This window comes from Sciurus carolinensis, chromosome 7 (assembly GCF_902686445.1).
Source record: "Sciurus carolinensis chromosome 7, mSciCar1.2, whole genome shotgun sequence".
Taxonomy (NCBI): Eukaryota; Metazoa; Chordata; class Mammalia; order Rodentia; family Sciuridae; genus Sciurus; species Sciurus carolinensis.
Window position 1 is genome coordinate 1,916,160 of NC_062219.1, and position 12,589 is coordinate 1,928,748.

A 12,589-nucleotide genomic window follows, 5' to 3' on the forward strand; every position below is an offset into this window, starting at 1 on the left:
CGAGAGATGCATTCTTTGCTGAATGTTGCTATAACCTTTTCTATAAGTAAACTTATTGGGGCTGTGTTTAAATCTACATACAAACATAGGCAAAATGTTCTCTTTATTAAAATGAAAACATTCCCCAGTGATACCCAACATTCAAAAGACTACTGAGTCTGAGTTCAGCAAGCAGGTATTTCTTACCAGTTAAACGAGTTTAACTAAAGGGTTCAATTTCAAAACACAGCATAAAACTCACACTTATAGATACACCTGATTTAAACAATGGCTGTTTTCAGAACAGCTGGCCTTGAGAACTAAGACCCAGGTGAGGACAGTCCGTGACAATGTGGAGCTGGTTTATGTTCTGGGTCATCTCAGAGTTGGCTCCACATGGTTGAGCAATACCCTTGGCCACTGTCCTCAGATTTTCAACCTTCTCTGGTAGGAGCGAAGGGCAACACAGCCAACTGCTTCTAGTGTCCTGGGCAGTGGGTCTAGCACCTACAGCACTATCTGAAACAGAACTACATGAGAAGCCAGTGCTAACAGGCCTACGTGTGCTCACGTGATTTTCTACAATGAAAACATGGAGCTGATGAAGTCTCTGAAATCTCAACCCAGCCTCCCAGAAGTCAGCAACCTCAGTCACAGGCACTGCAGCACGACTCGCGTACCTTCTGGTGTGTTTCTCTCTCCCGTCCTGAGGAGCATCAAGGGCACCGCTGACTGCCCCAGCAGACGCCGCGTAAGGGTGTGGTCCTTTTCCAAAAAAGAAAAAATCCAAGTTAAAGTACCTGATTATCTGCGAAATTTTATGATCATAAAGATATGGTGACCCCCACAAAATAAGACACCTTTAATCACTGAGCAAACAAGAAAGTGAAAGGCTCTTCATATTAGATGAAAGAGGCACCCCAGGAAGCACCTCTCTTGGTGGCCTGAGTAATCCAATCACTACTGAACCTGTGTTCAATGACTGACCTGCCTTTACTGTTTGAGCGGAAACCTGCAATGGATATGTAGGAGTTAGCTCAAATCTGATGGAGTGCACAGTTAGCACAAGTCCAGAAACAGACCCACAGAGACCTCACTTAGACAGGAGGTTAGCAAAGTGCTCCAACACGCTGGTGACACCAAGAATTGTCTTAAAAGCTCTCCGGAGCAAATGCAGCGCCAGGGATTAAGCAGGTAAGCACATGACTGAAGTTCTTCTCTAGAAAACTACTGAACTGTTTCTCAAGATAAATGGTTATAATTATTAAAAACAAAGTAAAGCTTTTAAAACAAATGAGCCTCCCCACAAAAACCCACCTTAGCACACCATACTAGCACTACAGGTTCAATAGTGCTGAAAAAATGAAAAGGAGGGAGCTGCTAGCACTGTGGGAGGGGAGTGTCCCCAGTCTGCGCCTCGGGCACCTCGGTGAGTTGCTGAAGATCCAAAGGGATGATGCAGACAGCATGTTTCAGGTGCATCCATGCACATGGTAGCACTGTCACTGACAATATGCTACTAAACCACAGTGCGCTGAGTCAGTATTCATGCATTTCTATTAATTATAACATTAAAATACTAAGGGCACACCTGAAAAACCCGCTGGAGTACTAAAAGCTCGAAATACTCCACACTGACAGTAGCAAATGTTGGATTAAACAGGCCACAGAGCTATTGCTGTATTTTTATATTAAAGCTTTTTTCTTTTCAAAGTGCACATAATGAATTTTCAAGTAAATGGTTTTCTTCCATATGAAGAGCCCATGGGGCAGAGATCCCCAGACACACAGGCAAGAGAGCGGGACTATGGGGCACCTTGTCTGTCACACGCCCAGTGTCCCATGGCTGCCCCAGCGCATCCACCCCTACCCCAACAAGGCTCAAAAGACACAGGGCAGTGTCTCCACCTCACGGTCATCCGTGGTGGCCTCTCAGAAGCTATGAGGAAGGAACTTTCCAGAATGAATTCCAAATACTTCCTTCATTTCATCTGTCATTAGATACATCTTTTGAGCTTTGTTGAAAATGATACCAGCTTCTTCCAATGGTAACAAATAATCAGTGTTTCAAAATTTCTAGAACTGTTTCCTAGAATATCAAAAACTTTCAGCAAACACTACGTGAACACTGCCAATTACAAAAAGTCTCCCCAGAGCTTTAGTCGCACTTCCTTTTTAATTATGCTGCTATGCTGAAACCAGCATTCTTCCTTCTGATTCACACCCAAGTCTGTCCCTCACGCTGCCACTGGAAGAGGCCAAGTCCCCGCAGAAGCAAGCCTGCCGGAGCTCACAGAGGGCTGGACACAGCAGGTGGGGGACGGAGACAGGGCCAGGTGCACTCTGCATGTGCTGCAGACGCTGCACCACCAAGGACCTTCGGAGGCTGAGCGACCCATGCAGGCTGTAACCTGCTCCTCAGTGCCCCTGGGTTGCGCATGAAGTAAGGGTTAGCGACAGGACTGAGCCAGGACGGGGAGAGTGACTCCGACCTGCAGCGTTCCGCCACCAAACCTCATGACTGTTCGTCATGACACGGACAAATATGTATTAGCCCACCTTACAAAATTTAATACAACCCTGATAGTATCTTCCTTCAAAATTTGTTACTCCATGAGTGTCTTTAAGAGGTACCAAATTCTAAACATTCATGGTGAAAGATCTAAGTTGGCTTCCAGAGTCTCGGCCTAGGTATCATGATACACCAACCCTTCAATGTGGACTGAAGCTGATTCAGGTGGGAAACAGAATTCTGGAAAAACTCCTCTGCCAGGCTGCACCGAGCCCTGAGCTGCTGACCCCCACTTGCTGGTGACATGGAGCCCCAAAGAATGCAGAAGGTGTGTGTACTTGCTAAAGCTACAAGACCGAGTCTGAGGGGCTCCAGGCTGGAATTCCAGTGTTGTCACAGCGAGGCGAGCATCTGAGCAGAGCTGGGTGTATCTTAAGCTCAACTCCAGTGCTAAGGCCTGCCGATGGTGCCTCTGCAGGCAGCAGCCTGTGTGTGCTGGCAGTAGCAGGACCCTCCGGTGTGCAGGCAGCCAGAGGCTTTTCCCTAACTAGCAGCAGCTGCAAGTCTACGGCTGCCTGGCTACTGGTGCTGACTGGAAGGCCAGGGCGAGGAGAGGAACCTCGGGACAACGGGGGCGCTGGACCCTGGGAGGTGGCTGTGCTGGAGACCAGTTCAGCAGATGCTCTGCTCCCCAGCAAAGCTACCACCAAGGATGGGCTGCCTGATGTGGACACTGAAAACGCACTTTCAACTCTACCTTTAGGACGGTTCAATGTGGGAAAAAAACACGTGCTCAACCACAGGTGAGAACTGCTAGAAGAGGGGGAGAACGAAAGCCAAGACCAACAGTACTCATGGTCTGGAGTAATGGGGAGGGCGGGCTGCCAACTGACTAACGCGAGGCAGCTTCTCAGAGGGAGAGAAACCAGAGCACTGAGACATTCGTCAGCAGAGCGATCATTAGCAGGACACTGCAGCTGAAGGTGGAGGGAGATCACCAGGCTGAGAGCAAGAAAGTGGAACCCAGGCTCGGCGGCAGGTGAGCTCCAGCCACGTCAGGTGCAGTTGCGCAGAGGCCAAGGTCCCGATCATCAAGAGCAGAGGGTGGGGCTTGCACTCTACCTTCACCTCTACCTTTACAGTGGCCGGGATGGCAGAAGCTTGGTTTGTTTGGAGGGGGTGGGGGCTGTACTGTTTTGTGGGCAGTACTGTTGGCTTTGGCCGAGGGTGGCTGGGATGAGTTGGAGAGAAAGATGCCAAAGGAGGCCGGGCGTGGCTTGCAGGGGGGCTGCTGCGGCTGCAGGGCAGCAGGAGGAAGGTGCCCATGAGACTTCCTCACGCTGGAGTACTTATCCTGACCTGCTAGGCTGCAGTCCTCCTCCTCCTCCTCCTCCTCATTGTACGAAACAAACTTGGCAGTGAACAGCGAGTCTGGGGAGAGGACCTGTGTTTTGAGGTAGGAGGCGTTTCGCTGAGGTGGGGGAGGAGGGGTGCTGGGCACAGGGGATGGGGACGGGGGCTCGTAGTCCCGTGGAAGCGGAGGTCGGCACAGCCCGGGCTCCTCGGGCTCCAGCAACCTGCGCGCCGCCTCCTCGTGCTGTCTGCGCCTCTCGGCCTCCAGGCGGCTGTAATACCCTTCTTCCTGTCGCCTCTGCAGGCGGGAATAGACAAGAGTGCAAGGGTCAGAGATCAGGAGGGGACAGGCGGACCCACTGGGCCCTCACGGAAAATGACAGGTGCACTGATCAGCCCCATCACCACACCGACCACACGTCCACGGGACGTCACATTAACTGTCACAGCTACTGCAACAGAAGAGGTGGGTCACCCAGAAAGGTCTCCTTACGGAGATCTTCTTCCCTGTGGAGGGTACTTAGTTCACAGTCAGACTGCTCTGCATTGTCTGACATGAAACTGCCCAGGGGCAGTTTGGACCACTCTCAGGCCCTCCAGTCACGCAGCGAGTAGGTGAAGCCTCGCAATCCTGCCTTTCCTCCCGCTCCTCCTCCCGCCTGTTCTGGTAGGACATTAACTCACCTGTTAATGCTGGTTTACTAGGAAACCATAAACTGTAAGGAACATTGCTCATTTTCCCAAAGTAACAAACTAACAAATATGCTTTCCACAGTTCTTAACTTACATTTCAAACCTTAACAAACTCCCCGGTGGACAGAAAATTAGAGAGCCAAGCATGAATAGCAACAGCAAGATACTGTATTCAAATATATTTTGACACATACTGTACATTTTTTCTGACATACATCTGCACAAACTACAGTTGACAGTGTTAAAATTCTTTTGACATTAAAAAAGGTAACAGCACAGTTTTGATAAAGATTGACAAGAGTTTTAGAGCACAGAGGGAAAAAGTAAGTATGAGAGGGGACGGAAGATCAAGCCAACACCCTGCCTCGCCCCGTGAACGTCTGGTGCTGATGTACAGTGAGGTTTCAGTTCATCCAACCAGAGAGAACCAACGGGGCTGCGGGCACCAGGACCAGCGTTCAGTCCTGCATCTCCGGCTGCGTCCTCTCCCTGCTCCTCTAGAGCCAAAGCACACCACAGCCCCTGCACCACCTGCAGAGGGAGGAAACTAGGCACTACCAAGACCAACCTCTAGCTTCGTCTTCTGCTCTCTGCTGGGAGATCCTTGAAGGAAAGGGATTTTTATCTTCCTATCTATACAAAGTCAGCATTTCCTTGGGCTGGGCACACTAAAACAACTTCTGTGACTCTGGAACAGCACCGTCAAGAGCCTTAGAATTACAGGAGAAGCAAGCTGCCTGATAACGTTGTAGGGCGAAATCAAACCCCTTTCAGTTACACCAAGAGTAGATAGTCACATGACCAAGGGGACTGACTCTACCCAGAAAAGGACCACACATTTTTCTACAAGGATACAAACCCATCAATTCTGAATGTTCTGTATTAAAAATAGGTTTTTCGACTTTTTTTTTTTTTACAGTGCCTACTCAATTATAGAAGTGGTTACTAAAACACAAGTGTATTCAACCTAATAGTAAGTTCAAGAATGCAGGTTGGAAAAATGAACCCAAGAGTTTCTCAACAAGAAAACGCAGCCCGGTCTCTGTGGACACAGCCCCGAGGTGATGGCGAGGCTGCCTCACCATGGCTCCAGCAAGGCTGAGGCTGGGCCTGACTACAGGCATGGGCACCGGCAGCACTGGCACGGCCAGGCAGACCCTGACCTGAAAAGGCACCCTCCCAACAGTCGGGGGCTTTCCTTCAGAACAGCAAACCACCACCACCAACTCCACAGGCTTAGAAACCAGGTGGTCAGACTCTGGAAACACCACGCTTGACTTACATCCACAAATGGAAGACCTGGGGGGGAACCGAGCCTCCTCAGTCCTCGGGAGCTGCTATCCACAGCAGTGCTGGAGAACACCCTTCTCAGGAGGCCAGGCCTGGCAGCACCCACGGCGTTAGGTGGCAACGCGCCCCTAAGTCGTGGCAGCGAGCACAGCATGTGTACCAGTCCTGCTCTCAGCCAGACTGCCCTGCAGCCTAATGAAGCGCAGCAGCACTAAAACGACTGGGGGAGTACCCTGCTGACACGGCTCACTGCACTGTCAAGGAGAGACTGCTGAAAACAGCTTTCCCTGTCAGCGGTCGACATGCAGGGCGGTTTCGACCTTTGCAGAGGGGAGGTGGCTGGGAGCACGGCCCCTCTGCAGCCGCGTGGCTCCCTGCAGTCCCTGGACGGGATGGCGCCCCCTCGCGCGCCCAGAGCACGGCAGCTAGGCACACAGATGCGGATCTGGGAACTGCCTCACGAGGCCTGGTTCTCAGAAGGCCAAAATCAGGTGTCATTTTACAATTCAACTGAAAAATCACTTGAATTAACACACACACACACACACACACACACACACACGCAGATAAATAACTCAGAATAGTAATCAGATTGTAGACTGAATTTTCCTTGAATGATGTTTTTCTCTATAAGCCATCTGTTCTCTTAATTACCACCCAAATGAGTGATTTTAGCGAATAACCTATGGGAAATGGTCTTACTGTGCTCCTACTGCCTCCCACGGACCCGACTCAAGTCAACAACTGAACAAGTGGCATCTTCACAAAACGAGCGGACCTTGTCCGGCGGGGTCCACACCCCGCGAGGGGGCCTGTGCCCAGAAGCTCACCGCCATGCAGACCTAGGAGTTCGGGAGTCTGAGGGAGACCAGCTCAGAAGGCAAGGGGCCTGGAGACAGTCCAGAAGAGAGGTAGCAGGCCAGACGGGAGAGTGTTTTTGGTCCAGTAACAGAGCTGGGGGTCCGGCCCTGTTCTGCCGTGTGCATCTGAGCCCCGAGGGCTAGCCCCTTTGCCCAGCCAATCACCGGTTCAGGCTAACTGGGAACGCTAGCTGCCCTCAGAGGACCAGGACCTTTTCTTCGGCGTCCCGCTTGGCTCGCTCCTCCTCCAGACGCCGCTCCTCCTCCTGTCTCACTCGGTCTTCTGCTTCCCGCCGGCGCATCTCCTCCAACTGCTGCTGGCGTCTGCGCTCCTCATCCTGCAACTGACAGGGAACTGCCTTTAACTCTCACCCACGCCTCCCCAGCAAAGACACCAAGAGCAGAACCAGACAAACAGGACAAGGAGACAGGACACACACAGAAGGCGGAGTTTCTACTCAGGAGATGACGAGACGCACAGCTTCACATGGCTACTTTCAAAATGAGAGGCCTACGGTCCTCGTCTCCACAGTCCCAGTTACTCTCCCACTCATCAGGGCTCAGGGAGACGAGCTCTCACAGGCACACACGGAACCGCCACGATCTTCCTCAGCACCGACAGGCCTGCATGGAAGGCAGCCCCACTGTACGGGACCAGGGAATGCCTCCGCCACCCCGAACGTCGAGCAGAGGGTCCTCCCTGAGGGCTGGGGTGGCAGTACAAAGTTGCCCACTCTGGGCCCCATTTCTGCTGAGAGTTGTCCCAAGCAGCCCAGCGTCCCTGGGGGACATGAGAGGCCTAGCGCTCCTGTTCCTCCGGATCCCATCCTAGACCTGGAGAATTTCCCAGCCTACATTCCAAACTCTGAGCCACAGAATCTAAACATGAGGTTTGGAAGGGACTCATTCTGATTTGTGTCTATCTGCATCCACCAAATGCCCAGGGACCACTGCCAACCCCTCACATGGTACACTCTGCCTTAGGTAACAACCAGTCTAAATGTCTTATGTTGGTCCAGAATTCATCACCTTATGTTTTTTTCTTTTTTTGGTCACTTAGGTTCTGCCTTTATGAAATAATAAAAATGTAATGTCTTTCCTTCATGCCATTCAAATAAAAGGACATCTTCCGATAACCTAGATACTCCTTCTATTTGGTGTTTAGCTTCTTGTTCTCCTGGTCACACTTCTCTGTACATCACAGGTTGAAAATACCTTTTCTAGACAGGAGCCCTGGATTACTGACCAGAACAACACTGAGACTCTCCTTCTTCATCTTGATACATGGCTATCTTTACCTTACAGCCTGAGACAGGGTAATCTCGAAACCCCTGCACTGTTTCTCACCTGGCATGGACCTGGGCCACAGGACACCCACAGTCACACCATGACACACATCAAAAGAGTGATTCAAAGTCTCTAAGATTACAAAGGAACACAAAGCCATCTAATTCAATCTCTAACCACTGCAAAAATGCCTTACATAAAATTTCTCTAAGATGTATTTCAATATCTAGAGAATTACTGGTTTTTCTATAAATTGATCATAGCAAACTTTAAAATGTTAACTTATAAATTTTTTTTTGCAAGCTAAGAAACTAGTGCCTTCTCTATTCCTTGAATTCTGTGGAACAAAACACCATATCTGGTTGGAAATAAATCAATCTGTGTTATGAGGGTTTCTTCATGTCAGTAAACACGGCTAAAACAATTCAAAAGAACTTAAACGGCCTTCTAGGGGAGAGACGAACTTTTCTTGAGCATGACCTAGACGTCAGTGCAGGGAGGTCAGGATATCTAGCTTCAGGGGGTTTGCAGCAGGAGCAGAGCAGGCCCAGGCGGCCTGCAAGCTAGGCGAGGGAGGGCGGCAGTCAGGGCCAACGATATCCAGGCTTATGATGACCGCAGCGTCCGCACCCATGATGAGAAGCGCCCACGCAGCAGCAGCAGAGCGCACAGCACGTGCGTCTTAGGGAAAGGCAGCTCTGGAGTCAGGCTGTGCCCCGCAGCAGACGTTTCCCTTCCAACCAAGGTGTGCCTCACACAACACTGCCCAGAGCCACACAGAACAAGGCCTGCATGGCAAGGCTCCGCACCCAAGGCAGCCCACAGGAGCGGCACTGCAGGAGGCGAGAACAGCAGGACTCCCAGGAGCACCTACCTTACAAATAAACCTTTGAGCAGGCATCTTCTCCAGAAAAGCTCTCTCTCTTTAAATCAGGATGGTGGACAGCAAGTAAGGGGCCTTTTCCTTGTGATCAGTTCATTAGTTACTAATTTTAAAGTAAGACAAATTAACTAGTGCTTTATAATTAAGAATTTTCTTTCCACTATTTGGCTAATTCATGTATTTTTCATTTACAAAAGAATTGTTGTGTTTTCCAAAAATATGTTCATCTATTTCCCCTTCTGCCCTCTCCAAAGCACTAATGGGAAAAGAGAGTCTATTGATTTAATTAGAATAACAGTTCCTAAAAGTACAGTGAACGTACAGTTATGGTTGTTGACGTCTGAAGGGCAGCAGGACGTAAAGGACAAGTCTGACCACTGTGCCATCCAGTGGCACACTGCCTGATGTGACCGTGAACTTCAGTTAGGGGAGAGTGAGAAGCCTGGCGCCATACGCTCCAGATCAGGCCCGGGGTGCAGGGTGGGCCAGGGCCGTGCTGCACTGGCCGTTCACACATCCACGAGTGCTTCCGAGTTTTAAAAAGTGCAGGCTGAGAGCTGTACGTACACAATTTCATGCGATGAAACGTGCACTTCTAAAGTGTTTACTGTGGGACTCCCCATGGCCGACAGCAGTGCTTCACGATACCTTGGCTTTTTTGACATTGTCACTAAACAGACAAATTGTACTCTTGGTAAAGCCCTTAAGAATCCTTCTTCCCCTATAGACCTTTCCTGCTTACGCTCCTTCCCACTGGAAATGACCCCCCCCCCCCGGAAAAAGCCCCATTTAAAGCCAAAAAAAATGAAGAACACCTGTGATTAGATGACTCATTACAACCCTGAGGCCTGGGTTCAGAGCCCAGCTCTGCAATGCAACAGCTGCTTATCCAAGAGAGGCTCCGTGGCTATGGTCAGATGTCCTCCTTAGGAAATAGCCCTTCCCACAACAGTACCAGGTGTCCCTTGCTGCTGCTACTGCCTTTCCCTGGTCTAAGGAAACTGATGAAAACTAAGCCCCAGAGCTCAGCTACTGCACTGTCTCAGTGACAGAGACAAAGCAGAGTGACCCAAGCAGGCAGTAGGGCTCTCGGGGCCCAGACACGCACCTGGCGCTCCTTCAGGTCAGCTCTGGTCTTGCACCTGCAGGCAAGTTCCGTTTTCTCCGTGACACACCCACGGGCTGTGAGAGGAACACGTCTCTCCTCCTGATCCCTTCAGTAACACTGCCTCCTTGGGGAGCCGCTGTCCATGCTGGGCAGGGCCTTGCCAGTGTGCTCCAGTATGGATGGTGCCCAGGTTTCTCTGAAGGTCACTTCCCAGGCTAGGCTTTTGATCTAACCCCCATTCCTGGGATGCTCGGAGGGCTTTGCCCAGTGCCTACTGCCACACACAAGCCACAGGCCAGAAAGCGGCGTGGGACCGGAAGGTCAGTGGGGGTTTCACTCGAGATGCTCGGGGAGTTGCTAAAATCGAAAGCACCTCGGAGGAGGAACAATGCTGTGTGGGTCCTCACGTCGTTCTCATCAACAGATGACCACTGACTTGTGGTAAAAGGCAGGGCTGAGATGGCCACTGGTGCCAGCCAGGCCCCGGGAATGTCTAGTGGAGAGAGTGGCCGGCCAGCACTGCTGCAGGACAAGGGACACAGGGTGCAGCACCAGGAGCTCCAGCCTGTGGCAGGGCCAAACTCTCACACGGGGCTTGGCTCTTTCACCCACCCACATGGCAGGTTTGTTATGAATAAAGGAGAAACAGAAGTGATTATCTGGAGAAAATGGCAAAGGTCACGCACACTGTCACTGGGCGGGAGGACAGGCAAGCTGCCTCGTGGACCTCTGCCTGCGAGGCTTCGACCGGATGGGCTCCACAGGTAGGACAGGCCCAGACATGCCCAGGCCTCCTGGAGCCCATCTGCCCATCAGAGTTAAGGGAAAGACCTGCTGGCAGAGCTCTGCTGGAGGCTGGCCCCTGGGTGCCCCCCAGCTAGACCCTCTGGGTGAACAGGATGGGACACCAACTCAGTAAGACCTGGAGGGCCTCTCAGTCTCTCCCTCCAGTCAGGAGGGCCACACCCCTTGGAGTTTGGGGATCTGGCCCCAGGACTACACCCCACTTGCCTGGCATTACTGACCATCAACCACATGCTAGAACTTCTCGAGAAATAGATGTCACCCAAGAGGGTCGAACACACACGTGACAAGCCACGTTTAGGATGCAGGACACGAGAGCTCAGTACAGAAGCAGCAAGCAGGAAGGGCGATCAGGAGCTGCGAGGAGGGAACAGGTCACAGCGCTGGGCAGCGAACCCACAAGATGTCATGGTGGGAGGCAGCTAGTCAGGGCAACCCCAGGTAGGCAAGGCAGCCCGCCGTCAGGAGCTGGCAGGCACGCTGAGAGACGTCACATGGGAGTGGCCAGGCAGGCGCTTGGACACTGAGGAGGACATGGAGCCACACAGACTGCAGGGAGGCCAGAATGTGCTGTGGGGGCGAGGGGCAGTGGGGAGACTCACTCAGGAAAGACTGCTACAGCTACTATGTCTAGAGAGGTCTGTGAAGAGGCAGGGGAGAACAAAGTGCAGCCACACTCTCCCCACGAACAGGCAGGAAGGGACAGCAGCTCAGGCTAGGGGGCAGAAGTGGTCAGGCACAGAAGAAGAGCGGCCAGCGGTCCCTGAACAGAGAAAGGGGCCATGGAGACCCGAGGGTTCCCAAGCCAGCAACAAACCCTTCACTGGAACAGAGAGGGAGGTGGTGGAGTGGCTGCTGGGAGGCGTGTGCAAGGGTCTCCGGGTCTCCCGTGCAAGGGAGGGACCAGACGTGGACGCGTGGCACTGGCATCATGCAGCCTGGGGCGGCAGGGGTCATGAGGGGCCGGAAGAGCAGGAACCAGCCAGGCAGCCTCACGCTCTTCAGGCGGCTCCCTGAAGACCACGAGCTTGCGGCTGCCTCCACCCCTTCAGGAGGCTGCTGGGGCAACCTGCCAAGTCTGACGGCACGGGCCTTCTACAGACAACGGCCCCTTACCAGTGACACCGATACTCACCAGGTGCTGCGCCAAGAGGCGCTCAGGAACGCTTGGTGGTTAAGGTGAACGTTAATACTCAAAATGCTTATCCTTTTAGATGCTCAGAGCTATTTCTCTGAAATAAAAATCTAAGTGTGACCATTGTTCTTAAGCACGGCTGCTCATCTGTCAGTCAGATGCCCCATGGCGCTGAGGCTCTGGTGGGGCAGAGCCAGCCTCTCAAAACCTTGGGCCTATGCCTGCCACGTGGTGGAATCTGACGAACACATTAAATGCTCCACCACCCAACAGTTTCCAGTTACATCTATGGATACCTCGCACACAAGGTGTGTGGGGCAACATACATTTTTTCATTAGGTTTCTTTACATAAAACAAACAAAAAAAGCAGAGCTTATAAAATCTGTCTTCTGATTACCAGCGAGGGAAACGTCTTAAGTTAGCTTTTCTCTGGGTAACACTGCTCCTGTGCTGAAGAAGGGACAGGTGAAACGTCATCCAAGGCAAACCTAGATTAAGGACCGTTCACAGTGCTGCCTGGGGCTGCCACCATGTCACCCAGAAGTTAACCCAGAGCAAAATGACTTCAAGTCAGTAAATTCACACCACTTACAATATGACGGTCTAGCAGGTGACATATATGCTACTTAAGCATGAAGAGCAGTGACTCCTCAACCAAAACTCTCCCCAAACTGGCAGACATGT

General features: G+C 51.7%; 1 protein-coding gene across 22 annotated transcripts in view; it reads right to left on the reverse strand.

Annotated features, from left to right (window-relative positions):
• The window catches only part of Afdn (afadin, adherens junction formation factor), a 132,823-nt gene that overhangs the window by 2,008 nt on the left and 118,226 nt on the right, over positions 1-12,589 (reverse strand). For 9 of the 22 annotated variants that reach the window (XM_047559543.1, XM_047559540.1, XM_047559560.1 and 6 more), the window contains 3 exons: positions 6,900-7,031; positions 3,614-4,142; positions 660-744 (listed from right to left, as the gene is read on the reverse strand). In XM_047559543.1, the coding sequence (XP_047415499.1) occupies positions 660-744; positions 3,614-4,142; positions 6,900-7,031 (746 nt within the window). Of the gene's footprint in view, positions 1-659; positions 745-3,613; positions 4,143-5,385; positions 7,032-12,589 lie in introns of those variants that run through there. The other 13 variants (XM_047559557.1, XM_047559556.1, XM_047559554.1 and 10 more) reach the window with 6 other exon arrangements.